Source organism: Elephantulus edwardii, unplaced genomic scaffold (assembly GCF_000299155.1).
Source record: "Elephantulus edwardii isolate Elephantulus edwardi_28Jun2011 unplaced genomic scaffold, EleEdw1.0 scaffold00083, whole genome shotgun sequence".
Taxonomy (NCBI): domain Eukaryota; kingdom Metazoa; phylum Chordata; class Mammalia; order Macroscelidea; family Macroscelididae; genus Elephantulus; species Elephantulus edwardii.
In genome coordinates this window covers 10,543,766-10,564,910 of record NW_006399833.1, presented here as the reverse complement: position 1 = coordinate 10,564,910, position 21,145 = coordinate 10,543,766, and the positions used below count along the sequence as shown (strand labels likewise).

Sequence of the window (21,145 nt, the reverse complement as noted above, 5' to 3'; positions counted from 1 at the left end):
GGAGAGGAAAGACATTCCAAATAAGCAAAGCACTTCTGAAAAACAAAAATGAAATGGGAGGCATAGCATTCCCTGACCTCAGCACCTACTACACAGTGGTAGTAACCTAACTGACCATAATCTTTTAAAATCAATCTCCTTTTATAAGCTAAATTTAACACTCTGAATATGCTATATCTTTCCTTCTAGGACCCTATCTAATATGTAGTTGTTGATTGCATTCTAGTCAAGCACAACTCATAGTGACCCTATGAACAGAAGGCCTGAAACCCCTCTACAACTATAGACATTTATCAAAGTTCATAGAGTTTCCTGAGACATGTTATTTAGGAAGTGGATGCCACTCCTGCTTCCAAACATGTCATAGTATGTTATTGTTTTTATGTACCATTGAGTTGCCTGCAATGTATAGCAACCCTATGTACAGCAGCTCTGAACCCTTCCCTATACCGAGCCTGTCACCCCAGTTACTGTATCAATCCATCTCATCCAGGACCTCCCTCTCCTGCACTGTCCGTCTACCCTTCAGAGGATGATGTCCTTCTCCATGGACCATTCTCTCCTGGCCACATGTCCAAAGTAAGTGAGGTGGAGCTTCAAATGCTAGCCTCTAAGGAAAGAGTTGGTTTTACCCTCTCCATGAGAGACCTATTTTCTTGACAGTGCATGGTATGTTCAAGACTCTTCTCCAGCATCACAACTCAAAGGCATCTACTCTTCTGTCATCCTTAGTCATTGTCCAACTCTCTGAAGCATAACAAGTAATGGAGAAAACCATGGCCTGGATTAGGTGCACCTTTGTGTCTAGACTGACATCGTTGTTCTTCAGCACTCTGGAGAGGTCCATGACAGCAGATTTTCCCAATGCAATTCATCTTTTAATTTCCTAACTACTGGTGTTAGGAGTGTTTATTGTGCAAAACAACTATGAGATATAATCTCACACGGATAAGAATAGCAGAATTTAACAGAACAGCAAACAACAAATGCTGGCAAGGTTGTGGAGAACCTGGAACACTTATTCACTGTATACCACTATACAGTGGTGCAACCACTATGGAAAGCTGTATGGCACTTTCTCAAAAAGTTACAAATAGAAATACCATTTGATCCAGCAATTACACTACTGGGAATATACCCCAAAGAAACCATAACCACCACCCAAGCAGATATATGCACACCCATGTTTATCGTGACTTTGTTCATAATAACAAAGTGTTGGAAACAGCCTAAGTGCTCATCAACAAAGGAATAGGTAGAGAAGCTGTGGTATATTCACACAATGGAATACTATGCTGTATTGAAAAACAAGGAACTCATGAAATAGTATACAAAATGGGTGAGTCTGGAGGACATTATGCTGAGTGAAATATTTCAGTCACAAAAGGACGAATACTGCACAGAGCCACTGTTGTAAAACGGGACTGACATTGGGGTTGAGGGAAGACTGAGAAAGAGGGGATAAATTATGTATACTGCATTGAAACAGATGAGTGAGAGAACTGTTTAAAAGGTATATATGATTAGGTATTATTGTCATGACAGGAGTCCAGAACAAAGGCTGCAAGTGGAGTAGACTTGCGGGGGAGGGATTGTGTAACAAGGAAAAAATTTTTTCTTTTCTTTTTTACTTTTTTTTCTTTTCTTTTACTTTTCAAAGAGAAGAATGAACGGGGTGGGGGAGGTTGGACAGGTAGAAAAGTTCAACAATGAATGAGTGGAAATCCAAAGTCTCTGTAAATTTTCATTAAAATTAGTAAAAAAAAGAAATACACCCCTTTTAAATTATGAAAAAGCTAAAAAAAAAAACAAGAGTATTGATTGTGTATCTGAGCAAGCTGTAATTGTTAACAACCTCAATCTCTTCATCTAATATGGTGCTGCCAATTGGCCCAAAGGTGAAAATCTTTGTCTTCTTGATGTTGACTTTCACTCCATATTGAAGACTACAGTCCTTGACCTTTTGCAGCAAGTGGTTCAGGTCTTCCTCAGTTTCCGCAAACAAGGTTGTGGCAACGGAATATTGTAGGTTTTTAATGAGTCTTCCTCCAATCCTGCTGCCACATTCCTCCTCATAAAGCCCTGTTCCCAAAATGAACTGTTCTGCATACTAATTGAAAAAGTACAGGGACAGGATGCATCCCTGATGCACTCCTTTCCTGATTTTGAATGATGCAGTGTTTCCTTGCTCTGTTCTGAGGACTGCTTCTTGTCCCAAGTGTAGGTATTGTATAAGCATGATCAAATGCTCTGAGATTCCCATTTTCCTCAAGGTTAGCTACAATTTATTGTGATACACACAGTCAAATGCCTTTGCATAGTCAATGAAACACAGATAGACGTTGTTCTAGTACTCTGCTTTCTGCTAAGATCCATCTGATAAACTTATCAAATTATTTTCTTTTATTCCCTTCTAACCATGTTTTCAGTATGATAAAAATACATTCTGTATTTATAGAGGACTCTAAAGCCAACTGTATTCTGTGTACTCATGTTGGGCATTAACTTTTAAGACACAATCTCAGAACATATATACTTTCCTTGCCAATTGAGTAGTCATGCTTTTTGTAATATGCCCGTATAATCATAAGGAACATTTAGAGACCATGATTCACTTTTTTTTCTCTCCCACAAAGCTAGGCCCTTTGCTAAATTCCAGCAACCTGGGAGGCATTCGTCTCATGCACACTCTAGTCTCTGGTTGCTGTAAATCAGTTTGCACTTCTTTGCTTCCCTTGGCCTCAGTTTGCAGAAAATGAGCTTATATCCTTTTGCTTCCCTTGGACTGGAGTCTCAGGAAGCCTGGGAAGGGGGTTATGGTTAAGCCTCTGGGATTCCACGACAGCTGCCAGTGTTCTGGCCCTGATGTCTCTGCTCATTAACCGTGTCCAACCTGGAATTTTTTTGTCGACTTTCAAAACTAGAAGAGACCTCAAAAATCAGCACGTTTAGATGTTCTTAAGTTGGTGTCCATGAATGAGCTTCAGGAGAATCCTCAAGCTCCTAAATTACATGGTAAATTAGCTATATATGCACACATTTTTCTGGAGAGAAGTTCCATATCATTCCTCAGATTATCAAAAGGACTGTGAGCACCACACAAAAGACAGTGAAAAAAAGATAAAAATCAACCATTTTACCTTACAGCAAAGGAAACTGAGGCTCAGAGAGAAAGCAACTTATCTGAGATATCACAGTGAATGAATTGCAGGGTTTAACTTAGCAGAGAGATAGATTTAAAAAAGAAAAAAAAAGATACAGAAAAACCCCATACTTCTGGTTCTCCTACGGAATTGTAAAGTCCTATCATTCTGTGCTTGTTAGCAGACACTAGATAACAATGAAATGCAATCAATAAGTACAAGGGACACTACAAGCACATTCTTTTATTTTAATTGACCCTCTGAAGCAGAACTGGAGTAGTGTGTGGCCCATGGCCAACCTTAGAGTTTAGTGGTGCCAAGGCATCAAGCAGGGTTTTTCCACACCAGTTCCCTCTGATGAATGGAGTTCTGTCTCGTCCCTGTTTCTCTGAGCCAACTTTTCCCCAGGGTCCTGTGGAGGGGCAGGTGTCGGTCCTGGGCATGGACTCAGCAGCTCAACCCCAGCACCTCTGCAGCTGTTCTTATCCCCCAGAAGCCCCTAGTGTGAGCTGACACAGAGACTCTTGGAAATGGCGAAGAAAGGCTAAGGAAAAAACACCCTTGAGCATCGAGGGGGTGCCAGCCTTCGAGGGGAGCTGGCATTGCCTAGCTCAGGTTATTAAATCACAAGAAGCTCCTGGTAAAATAGGAGAAAGTCTTGTTCCTTCCTATCTCTCCTTTTGGGCTTCGCATTCCCAGACCACTGGTATTTTCATGGTACCCAGAATTTTCTACTTTATTTCCTTCCTAGCGCTTCTCTGTTTAGGAAATAAGTGCCTTTGCTGGATGCCTTAAGATACGAAGCATATCAGAGTGAAATAAACACTGACCTGAGTTTTAGTATCAGCTCTGTCATGAATTTGCAGTGTAATCTTGCACACATGACTGAAATTTAGTGGGCCTTCATTATTTATTGGCTCAAAAAATCAGATTAATGAACCAAATGAGATAGTGGAGAGGTCATCGAGTTCTATTATCATTCTTTTGTAAGTATTTTAAATGCTAAAAATGATCTGAAGGAGCAAAATCTCAGTTGAGGTCTGGTTGCCCAGATTCCAATCTAACACATTTCTGGGGAAGATACTTGAGAATGAAGTAGGAAGAAGTCATCCTTTTCTGTGAGGCTAAGAGCAATGGAAGAATCCATAGACAGAAGTATAATCTATTTGTGGAGTTTCTTACAGTACTTTTGAAGACTAATCACTTCATCAGGCAAGGCTAGGAGAAAGATCCACTTGGATATAGTGCTAGAGGGTCAGAAAGAGTCAATATCCATATGACTTGTCAAAGGAATGGATGTGCTGACTATAAAAGGGCTGAGAACTGCCAGAGGTTGGCAAGATAGTGGGAACAGAATATCAATCCCTCCCTCCACAATAGCCACTGTATTTACTAAGGTCCGGGAATGGGTTGCCATACATGAGACATGAGAAAGAAAATCGAGACCTGATCAATATCTTCAAGGAAAGGATGTTTTGATGTATGAAAGGGAGGGGGTGGGAAATTACTAAACCTTTAATGCGGCTGAGACACTAAAAGAAATAGTCTTTAGTTGGAGATGGAGTTGACGCTGTCTTGTTTTTGTGCAAATAACTGGGGGACAAAAATAGATCTGGCATTTAGTAAACAAGTCAATCTTCATCTCTTCTTTTTCTCTGATGTGTGTCGCAGAAGGCAACGATTTCTCAAGGTCTAGATATAACCTATCTCTAACTGTGAAACTAAAATTTAATTGTGGTTTTCAGATTGTTCTTGCTCCTGCTATTGATGATAATGATATTTTCAAAATATATCTTTTTTTTTTTGCATGTGAATAAAGTGGGACTGCAATGGTAAACAGCAGACAAAGGCTCTTCTTTCATGCAACCTAGATTCTCATGGTGAAGGTGATGGTTCTGTTTTAGATTGAGTGGCAAAGACGACATGGAATAGGTGAAATGTGACTTCAGTCTCTGTAACAGGGCAAGCTAGGTATACTAAGAGTCCTTCCTGCTTCAAAATAGCCATATATTGGACAAATTCTAACAAGCATGATTAAATACATTGCCAAGAGTGAGAGTGGAATAATGGAATAATTGTTGGCTGATAATCAAAATGTTGGGTGTTTTAAGCCACCAGCTACTCCACAGAATAAAGGAAATCAATTTGCTCACATAAAAATTTATAGCTTCAGAAACCCTATAAGGAAGTTCTACTCTGTCCTATAGAGTCACTGCGAGTCAAAATAAACTTGACATTAACGAGGTTTTTTTTTTGGGGGGGGGGATGAGGAGGCCTTAAGTTTGGAGGAGGGAAAAAAGAAATAGAAGAGTAGAAATAACTAGGAGTTGAAACCACGTAAGCAAGCAATATAGAAAAGCTTGGCTACAAAGGCCCCTGAGTGGCACAGTCTGTGCTCTGCTGATAACTAAAACCTTGATAGTTCAAATCCATCCAATGGCCCAGCAGAAGAACTAGGCCTGATGATCTGCTTCTGTAAAAACTGCAGCTAACTCTCCTACATAGCTGATAGGGTCTGTCCAAATGAACAATAAAATAAATAAATTTGAAATAAAAGCTTGGCTGTCCTGGAAGCAAAATGCAAAATTTTGAGAGGTTTCAGTGAGGAAGGTTATCCAGGAAAGACAATGAAGGGAGGTAGAAAGGAATCCTAGTGAAAGGACATCCAGAAGCTTGTTATTATGTACTGCTGAATTGGAACCAACCCATAACTGACTCTCCAGTGGGTTTTCAGAGGTAGTAAATTGCATGAGAGGAGAATGCCCAGCCTTCTCCCATGGAGCAGCTGGTGGACTAGAAACATGTATTTTTGCTTTCGCAGTGTGATTCTTTACCACTAAGCCAGCCACCAGAGTGCCCTATCCCAGAAGCTAGGGGAAGAAAATGTTTAAAGAGGAGAGTTTGCTCAGCCTATGTCAAAAGTTGCCAAGTAGTTGAGTAAGATGAGGCCATAGAAGTAACCATTACATTTGACAACATGGAAATCACTACTGACCTTGATAAGAACAGCATTGGTAGAATTTTAAAGATGGGAGACAGAATAGATTTAGTAACAGTAGAGAAATGAAAGAAAACATAGGATACTGTAAATGTGGAAGTGTTTGGAAAGCAGGAAAAATAGGGAAATGTAAGTGCCATTGTTATTATTCCAACAGTTATTTTTAGGGACATTTGAAGTCTCGGATACCTGTGCCAAAAGAGAGGCGAGCACTGCAGAACCAAGGAGCTGCTTGTCTGGGTGAAAAATATTGGCAATAGAAAGCCACAAGTAAAGCTTCAAGATAACCTCAGGGAAACAAGTTCGATAAGAAATCTGGGGTCTAAGAAGCAACATGGCAACATGGCTCACCAGGCCAATGCATGCGAACCTCTGACTGGAGCTAGTCCAGGGCTGGCAGACAGGAAACGTCCCAGAATGAGAGTAGCAGTCACTTTTAGTCGAAGCCTCGTTCGTGGTGTTTACTGACTCTTTCATGAACTCACTTTGTGAGGTTTGCCAGCCACTCTGTATGGGCAGGACAAACTCTTGGCAAGACTAGGAAATTGGTGTGGTTTGTCTTCCTTACCACAGGGTTCCTTCTTCACCGTGGGGCCACTCCTTTCCCCAGAGACACTCTCTGCTCTCCTTTTCACCATGAATTCTGCCAGCAGGCAATGCATGTTTCATCTCTGCAGAAGGCTGGTAGATGGATCTAGACAACTGTGCTGTGTACAACTTTGGGGATCAGACTCTGTGACTAGAGTGTGTAGGAGTCAGGCTCCTTATTCCAGGACTCTTAAGGAAAAGATACATTCCTGCACCTCTGCCTTTGCTTATGTCATTACCTCTTGATCTCTGTCCAAAATGTTTGTACTCGTACCTCCATCAGCCTGTGCCCTATCCATTCTCTGAGACTCCTTTTATGTCATTGCCCTGAAACCAAAATCCCCTAACTACCCATATTAGAACTGTTTGTTCTCTGTGTTCCTCATGTTCTTTATGACTCTATAACAAGATTGCCAATAGTCTACTTGGTATTCCAATTATTTTTACAACTCTTACATTTTTATTACATTGTCAACTCTTTGAAGACAAGGACTATTAAATGTTTTAATGCATCTGTGTGTATCCAACACAATTCCTTTTCCGGGTTTTTGCTGCTAGTTAGAATCTAATGGGTCCAGACTCAAAGCAACAGAATGAGACATTACCTTATCCTGCACCATCCTCACAATGGTTGCTATGGTTTAGCCCATTGGTACAGACACTGTGCCAATTCATATCCTCAAGGGTCTTCCTCTTAGCTGACCCTCTACCAAGCATGATGTCCTTCTCTAAAGACTGATCCTTTTGATAATGTCTATAAAGTATGTGAGGATTCTATCTCTTGCTTCTAAGAAGCATTTTGGTTGCACTTATTCTGGGACAGATTAATTCATTCTTTCAGCAGGCCATGGCATATTCAATATTCTTCACCAACACCATTAATTCAAAAGCATTCGTTCTTCTTCAGACTTTCTGATTTGTTGGCTAGATTTTGCATGCACAGGAGACAATTGAACATATCATGGCTTTGGGCAGACTCACTTCTATCCTGAAAAGACCATCTCTAGCCTTCCTATGAAGATGATGCCAAAAGTGATAAAGGAAGACCCTGTCCTTTCCCAAAACTGAAGCCAAAGCAAAGGCGTTAAAGGCCAAGAAGACAGTACTGAATGAAGGGCATCCACAGCCAAAAAAAAAAAGAAGAAGAAGAAGAAGAAGAAGATACACACATCACCCACCTTCTGGCAGTCTAAGACACTGAGACTCCAATAGCAGCCCAAATAACCCCTGGAAGAGCACCCCCAGGAGAAACAAGCTTGACCACTAGGCCATCATCAAAGTTTCCCATGACTACTGTGTAAGCCATGAAGAAGAGGGAAGATAACAACACACTTGTGTTCATTGTGGATGTCAAGGCCAACAAGCACCAAATTAAACAAGCTGTAAAGAAGCTCTAGGACATTGATGTGGCCCTTGATTAGGCCTAATGAAGAGAAGAAGGCCAATGTTTGACTTGCTCCTGACTATGATGCTTTGGATGTTGCCAACAAAATTGGGATCATCTAAAGCGAGTCCAGAGTCCAGCTGGCTCCTTCTAAATACAAATTTTTCTCACACACACAAAAAACAAGAACATCTCTCACACTTTAAAAAGATATTTTTATATCTTTTTTTCCTAATGCAATATACTTCTTAATTAGTGCTTTGGTTGTAAATCCCAGTAAAATGAAATCCTCTTCCATAGTATGTGATTAATGAACGAATATTAGTGTAATTGAACTTTCAGTGGAAATAGTTTGCATTTTGAAAGTTAGACTCCTGGATAAACAAGGTCTTGTTTCCCAAGATGATGGTTCTTTCTGGATAATTGATTAGTGAAATATACACTCTGTCAGCAGCAGGCACAGTACAAGAACTAGCTGCCAATGTTTGTAATATGCAGCTAGGGAATCTAATCAAGTTAAAAACAAGTCACAGAGTAAAATTTCCATTTGCAGTTAATAGACTCAAAGTACTCCCACACAGTGGTATATTGTTTCCATTTTCCCACTCGTGCTTTGACATTTAAGCCACTGGACTGTCCATATAATCTATTGTTCACACTAATGCACATCCAAGCTGACCTCCTTTCCCCCAACACCTGCTGTTAAAGAAAAGAAGGGCATTGAGTTAATGGCTTAACGTTAATGTGAGTTGATTTTATTCTGTGTTGGAATTTCATTAATTACAAAGACAAAGTGCCATGCTTTCATGTTCCTTTCTTGGACTAAAATATCCAAGTGTGACTTGTGTGACTTGAGACAAGCGTGACTTGACACTGATGCCACCAAGACCCTAGATCTCTGTGGATGATGTAAGTGGTATCACTTGCATCAATGATGACTATTCTTACCACTTCGGTTACTAGCAAAAAAATGGACATTTTATCTTAAAAAAAAAACCCCACCCCTAATTTACAAATCATGTATACACAATGTAAGTGAAAGTGGAATTTGGGTTGTGTTACCTCCATGAAATTTTAAAAAACAGGTGTAAATTTCAGTGATGAGATCCATTTGAAATTCTTTTTTTGAACTCTAGTCTCCTCCTTCATCTTTCTGACCCTTTTTCTTTTCCTTCTTTCTTCTTCTACTTCTTATTTTCCATTCCCTCTCCACCACTTGCTTATTTACCAGTTGCAGAAGTTTTCTTGTCCATAGATTTAAGAAAAATTCTATAAATAAGCTTCCTCGCCCACCCCCATTTCAGTGTAATGTTTGCAGCTAATCTCATATCAAGTACTGAATAAGACAAATGAGGAATCTCGTGTTCAGGCTATCTACAAGACTTGGGAATCAGGGCTTTAGGAAGACGTGTTTTCTCAAGCAATTGAATAAAATATCCTGAGCTGAAGCAGGACACTTGAGTGATAGTCTCAAGTACACATGGGTTACGTATCCTTGGTTCACTTTGACTCTCTGTGTCTTGAGTTCCTCATATTTAAGATGGAGATTGTTCTATTTTCCCCAGCCCTGTAACAAAGAGGAGGCCTGCTATGTCTCAATACCCAAGGCGTTTGGGAAAGCTGGGTATCTACAATGCATCATGTGAAATTGTCTGCATTTGGGAGCCAGTAAAAAAATGTGGGGTGAGATCACACAAGAAACCTGATGCTGAACAGCTGGATTGCAAAATGACTGTGTTTGAAGCCAGCCACACCATTGTGCATCTGTCAAAAGTATAGGCAGTTTTTTGCCTTTCTTAGAAGCTCCCCAAAGGAGGGGTTATCCGAAGCATTTCCCTGAAGCCTGAGTAGGGCCGAGTGAGGTCAAAGGAGAGTAGGTCACTGCAACAGCAACTCTTAGAGCAATTTGTGGAGGCTTTGTCATGCCATGTGACTGCCATGGTTCCTTTTGAGCTTTTGGTTTTTCTTCTTGGGAAGCGATTTCCACAAATACCTCCAAAAGAAATACTCAGGTGCTGTCTGTGGGGAAGGTGGCTGTTTGAAGTCTTTATTCAATTTTATATGGCTCTGGTGGCCTAGTGGCAAGAAGCTGTGCTGCAATTCTGAAGGCACACAGTTGGAGGTCACCAGCCACTCCGCAGGAGAAAGATCGTCAGTCTCCTCCCATGCAATTAACTGCCTCTGAAAACCTACTGCAGGATCAGCTATGGGTCAGTTCTGACTTGACGGTACACAACAACAACAGTAGTATTTGTTAGTGTAGGATTTCTATTTCTTTTCTCATTTATTCTTTTGATTATCCTTAATTATTTCATCTGACTTTCAAAATTAATTAGCATGTTGTTGTTATGTGCCATCGAGTTGCCTGAAACTCAGTAATAGTTCTACACACAATAGATCTGAAGCACGCCCTGCCCTGAGCCAGTCTCACTGACTCCAACACTCCTACTCCCATCACCCCAGTTATAGTGTCAATCCATCTCATCCAGGCACTTCCTCTCCTGTGTTGCCCGTCCATGTGTTGTTGTTGTGTACTGTGGAGTCAGAACCGACCCATAGCTGACCCTCCAGCAAATTTCCAGAAACGTTAATCACATGGAGGAGATTGCCCATCCTTCTCCTGCGGGGCAGCTGGTGGCCTCAAAGTGTATACCTTTGGGATTGTATCATAGCACCTTGCCAGTAGGCCACCAGAGCTCCCCACCCTAGCATAGTCAGAGGAAAAATTAATTTCTCTACCTGCTCTCAATTCTTCTTTCTTATTCCTAAATTTGTGTCCATGTGTTGCCTTACATAAGCTCTAAATGTTAATCTCAGGTGTTGACCATGATTTCATCTTTCTCATCCCTACTTTTCTGCCTTTGTATGTACTTACAAAGCCTCTGCTATTCCTCCTTGCTATTTTCCTTTGAATGCCATTAAGGCTGAAATAACCCTGGCTGAAAGCTCTCTGTGTGATTAGCACTCTACCATGAACTGTGAGTAAATAAACCCAAACCAAACCCACCATCATAGAGTCAATTCCACCTCATAGGAAGCACTCCATTGAGTTTCTTTATGGGAGGGCATCTTTCTTCCATGCTGATAGGTTGTAATCCACTTTTCCATTATCAGATTGCTGCATTAAGCACTATGCCACCAGGGCTCCCTGAGAGAACATATAGAGGAAGGGATAAACTTACGATCTACTGTCAGGAAATGTGTAATCTAATAAGGGCTAGATTAATACACATGAATATACAAGCAGGTCTCCAAGCAAAGCTACATTGGAAGTATGCCAAATACTTGAGAGTATTGTTGAGGGACACCCAAGGATGAGAGTTCCCTCAGTCATGATTTATACTGAAAGTAACCAGGCAAGGACAGGTTGCAGTCTTAAACATGAGGATATGGCCAAAGTCTTTAGAGTCAATGTAGTGGCAAGAGGTAATGAATTCAAATGTCTGGGAACATAGCAAAACTGTTGTTGCTGTTGTTGTGTACCAGGGAGTCAGAACCAACCCACAGCTGACCCTCCAGTGGGTTTCAGAGGCAGTAAAGTCGCATGGAGTTCATTGTCCATCTTTCTCCCACAGAGGAGCATGTGGATTTGGAACACGTGCTTATATCAAAACTTGTGGCTCCATATTTTATTGAGGCAAGGTCCAAGTTGTAAATGGGAGTCTACACTAAGTTAAAAATCAGGTCACCTCTACCATTGGACCTGGTTATTGTTTGTTGTTTTGTGCTGTCAGGTTGACTCAGACTCGTGATGACTCCTTGTGCAACAGCTCTGAATCCTGCTCTATCTTGAGACAATTTCATTGTTTCTGACACACCTACCCCTCATTACCCAGTCAATCCATCTCACCCAGGGTCTTCCTCTCTTGCTCTGTCCTTCCACCCTTCCAAGCATAACCCTTCTAGCAACATGCCCAAAGTATGTCAGAAAGGGGCTTCTAAATCATTGCCTCCAAGTAGCAATTGGTTTCACCCTCTCTGGGACAGATCTGTAACAGGACAATATTATTCAAGATGCTGATGGAGCTCACAGTACCAGCCAATGAGTAGGGTACTGGGGTGTGATAATCAACAACTCTTATGGATCCTAGTATGTATTCAAATTGAAATATCATTGGAATGCTTCTTATTTCCATACTTTGATGGCCTAAGTCTTGTTCATCTTTGTAGCCCTAGTGCCTGAACAATATACTTAAGTATTTTGTGTTGTTTGGTGATTGAAAGCAAAGGTGTTGAAGTCAGATGCATCTGAGTTTGTTTGGTTTCACCACTTTTCACCTCATCATTTACTTGGTGTCTCTGAACCTCGATTTGTCTTATGAGTAAAATAAGAATGATGCCTACCTCTAGAGTTTGCTGTGAGAGTGACATTGGAGGACAAATTGAAGCACTTAGGAGAATACCTGTCACATAAAAGCATTAAATTAGTGGTAACTTTGATTGTTATTATATGTTTTTAGAGTAAATGGGTGAAGGGCAAGCAGGCTGAACGAGAGTGTTGGCCTATTTGATGAGGTCAGGACCCAAGCCTGGGAAGCAGCTTAATGTGATTGAATCTGGCTAGCCTCCAAGTTTCCCATCCTTCTTCTGGCATCTATTGCATGATTGGAAAGCTGAAACAATGAAGATACTCTTTAAGTATCTCTCCCTTTGTTTAAATCTCGAAGACATCTTGCCTAGGGGAGCAAGGATTGAATAGACACTGGGTAGGGGGTGATGTTATGACTATAAACATTTTTTTTAAAGTATAGCATATTGCTCCCTGCACCCAGCAAGCTGCTATTAGTTTGCAAGCATTCTGCCTTTGGAAAGCCATTGCTGGCAGATTGCATGGGAAGCCTTAGAACAATTAGAGGCTTTGAACACTCTCAAGCTAAGAACTAGGATAAGGGTGTTTTGACTCTACAGTTTCTCCTGGGGTTTTCCTGATGTGCTAGAATAATTATTAAATGTGATTACGAAAGCTGAGAAGTGAGGACACTGTAGGAAGTAGCATACTTTCAGAAGGACCCTGGTTTTCTTGTCCAGAAAAGCAGTTAGGGAGACTGTTTTTCTATTGTGGAGAAGTAGCAATGAATAGGATATTAAAAGGTAGAAAAGATCCTGGGAACATGACTTTCACAACAGGACCTCAACTCTGTTGGGGCCCATTGTTCTCTCGATGAAGTTTCAAGTAGTCAGCACAGCTTCTCCCACCCCACAACCCGATCATCAGAGAGGAACAGCACTGGTGGCCTAATTGCAAGAAGCTGCACTGCAATCTCACAGACACACAGTTCAAATCCACCAGCTGCTCTGTGGGAGAAGGATGGGCATTCTCCTCCCATACGATTAACTGCCTCTGAAAAACCTCTGGAGGGTCAGCTATGGGTCAGTTCTGACTTGACCATACCACAAGACCATGCTCTGTGTGTCCAAGAGGAAAGCAGTTAAGGATTAAGATTCTTCTTTTGGAACTCATGAGGGGGAAAAAGAGGACTTCTCTATTCAGTAAACCGCAGTGTCTCATCAACTCTAAATAACGTTGACAGCTTATATAACTGTAAGTCACAGAAGATCATTCTATATAAGTTGCAGAAAATCTTTCTCATTGGTTTTAGCTTAGACCTCTGGCCCCAGAGCAAGGCCAGGAGCACCATGTCATTGAGGATCTAAGAAACGATGACATGTAGAACCATCTCCTAGCTGACTTATTTTCTTTTCTTGATGGGGTACATTCCACTTAGAGAAGGTCTCAATCTCAATCTTGGTGAAATAGAAGAAAAGACTACTGTACATACAACAGTGGAAGACAGTAGCACTCTGTATACAATCTCTCATTAGGGGCCCTGGTGCAGACCAAGTGTGGTATTTTGATTAAAAAAGGGATTCCTGAAGGCTCATAAGTGATGATGGCTCACAAGCGTAGTTTTCTTTTTATTTACCTTGTCAACATGCTGGGTAGGTTCATTGTCACAAGACTGCCAAATACTAATCTTATGTTTCTGCTTTCTCCACAGGTAACCTGTCTCCACGATTTCTTTGGTGACGATGATGTGTTTATTGCCTGTGGTCCTGAAAAATTTCGCTATGCTCAGGATGACTTTTCTCTGGATGAAAATGGTAAGAACAAGCCATTGCATTTTATTGCTCTATCATTCCCCGTGACCCATCCTTAAGAGTTTTATGGGCTCATGTGTCCTGGAGAACATCTATGCATGATCTCTCAAAGATAAGTTTTATTAGGCTTTATCTCATAAATTTGAATACATGGTAACTAAAAAATTGACTAGATGATCCAGATGCCCAGCTTCCAGCCTCAATAAAACTCACTGTATGCCCAATAATGGCCATAGTTCTTGAACCATAGTTTATGTCATATGTTCTAGCAGTCCCAATAAGGCCACAGGAGTGACTGTTTGCAATCAAAACTATATGGATATTATAATTACATTCTTTCTCCCATAGCCAGCATGCTCTAGGTACTAGCACATATTGGTACTTGGTACTTTAGGTAATTTTCCACTTACAATCTTAGAGTCAACATTTTTACTTTTCCCACCTTTTAAGTTCTTATCCAATTTCACTCTACTCTGTGTGATTCTGGATTCTGAAGACAGTTGTTCATTTCAATTATATTACCTTGCCTATTTCCCATTGCTTGAGGCCAAACTCTAGGTGTGAGTTAATGGTGAATTACTTCACGTAGCTACACAATTTGGATGTAATCATCATGGAAGTACACATTCAATAGATGTTCCCTATTTAGAAGTAGACTGTGAACAAAACAAAGGGAGTTGTACTAATACAGACCTTACAAACAACTCAAGTGACCAACACCCTGGAAAAGGTGACATTTTTGCTGTCATCTTTGAGAAGGGAAAAGGATCATCAAATAACCAAATTAATACTAGGCAATGTCCAATTTCCTTTACCATCTAGATCTCCAGCTGTGGACAGCTCTGGAACCCTAAAGTGCTCCATGATTCACAGTCAACAACAACAACCAAAAAATGAAACAAACACAAAGAGTTTTTGATTGACTCAGTTTTCCCTAAAACTCAATTTTTTTAAAAAAATAAACCCAACCAAAACAACCTTTTAATCTTTCTGGATAAGTAATATTGTCATAAACCTTGAAGCAGGAAAAACATATGTCCACAGACAAAACTTTGAGTATCATACTAGAAGGCTTGGAAAACTTTAGGGGGAAAGCATAAAACTGAGATTCAGGAGACTAGATTCTAGCTCTTGGTCTACTATTTTCTTGCTTTATGGCCCTAAACAGGAGGTTTAAACTGTTTGTATTCTCACCAGAAAAATGGCCATAATACTTCACCTAATAAATTGTCACTCTCAATATTTACATCCTGGGTGTTGTAAACCATTAACATACTTGTCTGTTAACTCAAAAGAGGTTGGAGTTTATCCAACTGCTGGGAAGAAAGACCTGGTAAACTACTTCTACAGTGTCAGCCATTGGAAACTCAGTTCTAGTCTATAAACGTATAGAATTACCATAAGTTTGAAGCAACTCAACAGTAAATTATTTCAATGACCAGATTCATCATAGTGGGGATGTTGAGTGACCTGCATAGAAAGAAAAATTCAAATGTGTCAGTCTTGGACTGGTGTGTCAATCTCTCCTCTAAGGAAATGAATTAAAATTTTGTCAATGAGTGCTATCCTGAGACACGGTTAAGATGTACACAAATGATTGAGTTGAATATCAACTTTCCTGACTCAACTTGGTTTTGAACCCCTTGCCTTTTTCAGAGCCACCAGGTTGAGTCGGAGCAGACTCATATCTGACCCTTCATTGGCTCTCCAAGGTTATAAATAATGTGGGAGGAGTTTGCCCATCTTTCTCCCACATAGATGCTGATGGATTCAAACAATCAGAGAAGCTCCACGTTGGGGTTAGCAATGTAACATACTACATATTCAGTTGTTTCCACATTACAGGAATTGAAGAGACTAACTTACATCAAATGAGCTTTGAACATTTTTCTGATACATTTTCCCCAAGAGCCATATTTCTTCGAATAGTGAAGGACTCCCTAGGCCACTTAGGTATTCTGGCCTCTTGAAGCTGTTTATTCTAGTTTCCAGAAGCCTCAGTTCTCCCCTGGCTCTACTCAGCTGTCTGCATGATTTTCCTCCAGAGTGCAGAGTCATGAAGGGAAATCCATCGGCCACAGCTGGCCCTAAGGCATCCCCAACACCTCAGAAGAGTTCAGCCAAGAGCCCTGGTCCTATGCGTCGGAGCAAGTCCCCAGCTGACTCAGGTAACGACCAAGACGGTGAGTGCCCTTCTCCTAACTGTGCACGCTTACTTCATTTTTGGAGACAGACCCCCTCTGCATGCAGAAGAATGAGTTCCTCATGAACACCACTGTGTCTCCATGATACCAATTCTGTCAATTCAGGGAGCCAACAAGGCAAACTTGTATATGGAGTCATGGAGACACAGCCACCGTCCTTATTCTGTGAAAATGGATGCAACCTAGAAATCCGGTCTATTTGCCATGCTTGCTGTAATGCTTGTTGTCGTGGTTATCATCATTGTCATTTTCAACATCATCCAGCAAAGATACAGTCAAAGAAATAATCAAGTCAGGTACTAGTTAAAAATAAGGAATTGAAATAAAACCCAAGAATGTATACAGAGCCACTCAAAAGTGTCAACATAGTAGATGCACCTGAACTTCAAATTTGACTCTGAATGTCTTAGAACTCAAAAGACAAAAAGGGAAATGGGATCATTTGATTTTTATGCAAAGTGAAAAAATGGATCACGTTCCGAAAGCAATTGGCAAGATTTGTCAGGTAGAATGTTATTTTGTGGATAGTAAATCTACTACTATTGAGTTGATTCAGATTAACGATGACCTTCTGTTGGGTTTCTGAGGTTGTAAATCTTAACAGGAGCAGACTGCTCCTCTTAAATCCCATATAGCAACTGGTGATTTTGAACTGCTGACCTTTTGCTCATTATCCCAGCATGTAACCCACTAATCCACCATCACTCCATTAGTGAATGATCTAAAATCATGGTACTCTGACCTGTGGACTACTACTGCCAACCCATGAACTAAGTTTTATCAGTCTATGGTGAGATTAGGTACTTGCGCCAAATATAAATGAACTTTGCCTCTGAATAAATTATTTACTTCTGGTGAGTTTTTATTTTCATGGGAAAAAATGTTGCTAATGAAAGGCACAGTGCATTGATTGCCGTTTCTGACACAAGCTCCTAATCTTTTCTTGGATCTTCCGTCTGAGTGGCACAAATATAAAAGGTATTTTCTTCAAATGAAAGCACATATGTAAAGCAAATGGTGTTACAAATAAAATGCCCCCAAACTCCAAGTTCACACAATTAATAGACTCATATACAGACAAATTGAGTTCTCTTCACTAAGGAAATGATATTCATCCAAAAGACATGTGCATTTTCCTTCCCGTGGCTCCGAGTTCAGCGTAAGGATTGATCTAACCTAAGAGTCCTAGAAAGAAAGCAGAAGAAGGGCCTTTTATTGTTCCTTTTGTTCCTTTAGTTTGAGGCAGCTTGAGCAGCCTATGAGTTCTGTTGGCTTTGAAAATTCTGTTACCTAGAAAAAGAGCCTGTCTGGCCTGGCTCACAGTGCTAGGACAATGTACATCACCAACCACCTCTTTATATTGAGGGAATGAGAATTAAAGTATGTAGAGACAGCTCCGACTTTTTATACTTCCTTGTCTTTACGCACCCTCCTCTTCCCCAACCCAGCCTGGAATGCAATGGCCCTACTTCACCATTCTTCCTTGCTTGAAAACTCTTGTTCATCCCTCAAAACCTCACAGAGGTACTTGTTCCATTCTCTGTAATATCATGGCATGTCATTCTTATTAATGGGGTAACATTCACCACACTGTGTTGTGAAGTATGTGTTTTACCTGTCTATTTCCTAGAGTAAATGGTGAGCCCTTTGAGGGTAAGGTCTGAAGTTCATCTTTGTAACCTTGGTGATGAGCAGAGTTCTTGGGTCCCAGTAGATGTTCAATTACTTTTTAATAGCACACTGTTGGCGTAGCATGGTGCTAGAGACCCAGTAAACATCTAGGTAATGGTTGTTGAGGGAAGAATAATGTATGTGCTTTGGTAATTTTGTTTTTGGTCAAGTGTGCAGAATAGCAAATGAATCTAAGCAAATCATGTTGCTGAAGTTACAAATACTTAGGTTTTAACACTTGGACTGGGAATAAAATTGGCCAGTTCCTCAGCAGGACCCTGAAAAACAGATTCATAAAATCTATCAAGTCTCTTGACTAATTACTTTTTGGAAATACCACTGGCCAATTATGAGACTTCTAAACTGTATTAATGATCTTTTACTTTGAAACAAAATGTTCCAAACTTAAGTGGCTTTAAAACAACAAACATTTGTTATCTTACAATTTCTGTGGGCCAAGAATCCTGGAGCAACTTAGCTGGGTGGTTCTGGCTCAAGGACACTCATGCAGATGCAGCTGGGACAATGACAAGGGTTGTAGTGAGCTGAAGACTCTGGCATAAAGTGGAGGATCCACTCCCAAGGTGACTCACTCACATGGCTTTGGAAAGACCTTCACCTAAAGTGAAAGGGTATAAGGAAAAAGATACAATGGTTTTTATGATCTATTCTCTGAAACTGCACACTTGTTACATCTGCTTGATTCTATTGCTTTGGAGCATCCATGGAGTCTAGCCCACACTAAACACAAACTTAAAACCCATCACCATTGAGTCAATTCCAAACTCAAAACTCACCACCATTAAGCCAATTCCAACTCATAGTGACCCTGCATTGGGTTTCTGAGGCTACACATCTTTATAGGAGGAGACTATCCAATTTTTTTTTCACTTGGAACCATTGGTACATTCAAAACATTGACTTTTCAGTTAGCAGCAAACACATAACACACTGCCTTATTGGAGCTCCATAGCACATACTCAAGATGATAAGAAGTTAGGCTCCATATCTTAAAGGTAAGAACATCACAGACTTTGTGGGTCTATGTTTTAAGTCACCACTTAAACCCATCATTTGCCATGCTCAGGTAACAGCATCTGAAATCAATAGATTCTCTTTTCAGATTGCACCCAACTGGAGCTTACCTAGCACACAAGAATGTAATCATTTCTAATTAAGTAGAATATTGTGGTTAGCTACCATGGAGTTAATTTGAACACATAGCAAGACCACTTGTATAATAGAACGACTCTTTTGGATTTTCAGAAGCAGACTGTCAGACCTGTCTTTCAAGGTGCCACTGGATGCGTTTGAACCACCAAACATTCAGCTGGGAGTTGAATGTTTAGCTATATGGGCTACCTATCATTGATCTCCACTATGCTACCTACAGAATTCTCCCTTCTTCTACAAAATATGCAGTTTATTGTTTTGAAGATATTTGGGACAACAAAGACACAATAGGATTTAATGACCATTTTTCCAGTTGAAAGACATTATAATAGATGTTGGCTCAGGCGTTATTATTGTTGTTGCTGCTCTGTACCATAGAGTTGGAACCGACCTATAGCTGACCCTCTGACAGGTTTTCAGAGGCAGTTAATCTCATGGGAGGAGGTTGCCCATTTTTCTTCTGCGGAGCAGCTGGTGACCTCAACTGCCTATCTTTGGGACTACGGCACAGCTTCTTACCACTGCTTTCAAGATGATTCCAGGTTTTACTGACCCTCCAATGCATTTCTGAGGCTATAAATCTTTATGGGAGGAGACTGCTCATCCTTCCAACAAGTGCCTAGTGAAACATAAATTTCTAATATCTTTGCTTCTATTTCAGGCATTAATGTGTTAATTTCCCTCTTTATGTAACTGGCCCTGAATGAATTAAAAAGACAAAGTAGCTAGTTGCTGAAAAAGACTCTTTCCCTCTCTCTTTCTCTCTAAAGAAAGTTAATTATTCACCCTGGTAGCTGAGAGAATTGCAATATGATAATTAATTTGCTCCTCTTCAACAATAAGCTTTTGTTGTACCGACCTAATGTTCCCCATCCACCATTCCCCAACCCATACACACCTATTCCTGAAAGTCAGACCTGCTCTATTCCTCAAAACCTATTAAGCATAGCGCTCTAGTAAAATATATAGCCTTTAAAGTGGAATGCATCTTTTTCAAAGGAAACCAAAAGGAAGGGATTCTGTGATGGGGATTATATCACAGGCTCCTTCCTTTCTGAACAGAACAGAATGCTGTGGGTAATCTAACATAGAGGAGCATGGACATTCTGACTTTCTTGAATGAAACTGTCCAGACCAATATTGTCCAATCAACATGTAAAATGAACCACAAGTACAAGCCAAGTATGTTGTTATGGCCCATCTAGTAGACTATGACTCAGAGCATCCCCATGAACAGCAGCTCTGAACCCTCACCATCTTTAACATTCTTGAGCCCATTATTGTAGTCACTGTGTCAGTGGATCTCATTGAGGGTCTTTCTCTCTCTTGCTGACCCTCCAACTTTCAAGCATGATGTACTTTTCCAAGGACAAACCCCTCCTAACAACATACCCAAAATACATAGAGGGAGCTTCATCATCTTTGTCTCTAAGAAGTACTCTGGCTGTACTTTCTCCAACGCATATTTGTGTGTGCCTTTGGCAATTCAATTCACAACTCAAAAGACGTTGATTCTTCTGTTATCCTTAATCAGTGACCAACTTTCAGAAGGAGAGAAAACAATTGAAAAGACCATGGCTTACATAAAGTGCAACTTAGTCTTCAAATTGACAGTATTTCTCTAAGCGCTTTGGAGAAGTCCTTGAGAGCAGATTTTTCCAATGCACCTGTTGTTGTTGTCGTTGTTGTTGTTGTTGTTGTTGTTATGTGCCATCGAGTCGCTTGCGACTCATAGAGACCCTATGTACAACAGCCCTAAACTACGCTCTGTCCTGTGCCAATCGCACCGTCTCTGACACTCCCATCCCAATTATCCCAGTCACTGAATCAATCCACTTCATAGAGGGCCTTCCTCTCCTCCGCTGTCATTCCACCCTCCCAAGCA

At 40.6% G+C, this 21,145-nt stretch overlaps 1 protein-coding gene across 2 annotated transcripts in view; it reads left to right on the top strand.

The window, feature by feature from the left end:
- The window catches only part of DCX (doublecortin), a 184,191-nt gene that overhangs the window by 112,927 nt on the left and 50,119 nt on the right, over positions 1 to 21,145 (top strand). Inside the window, exons 4-5 of one of the 2 annotated variants that reach the window (XM_006889929.1) lie at positions 14,113 to 14,215; positions 16,258 to 16,380. In XM_006889929.1, coding sequence (XP_006889991.1) covers positions 14,113 to 14,215; positions 16,258 to 16,380 — 226 coding nt within the window. Of the gene's footprint in view, positions 1 to 14,112; positions 14,216 to 16,257; positions 16,396 to 21,145 lie in introns of both variants that reach the window. The other variant, XM_006889928.1, reaches the window with a different exon arrangement.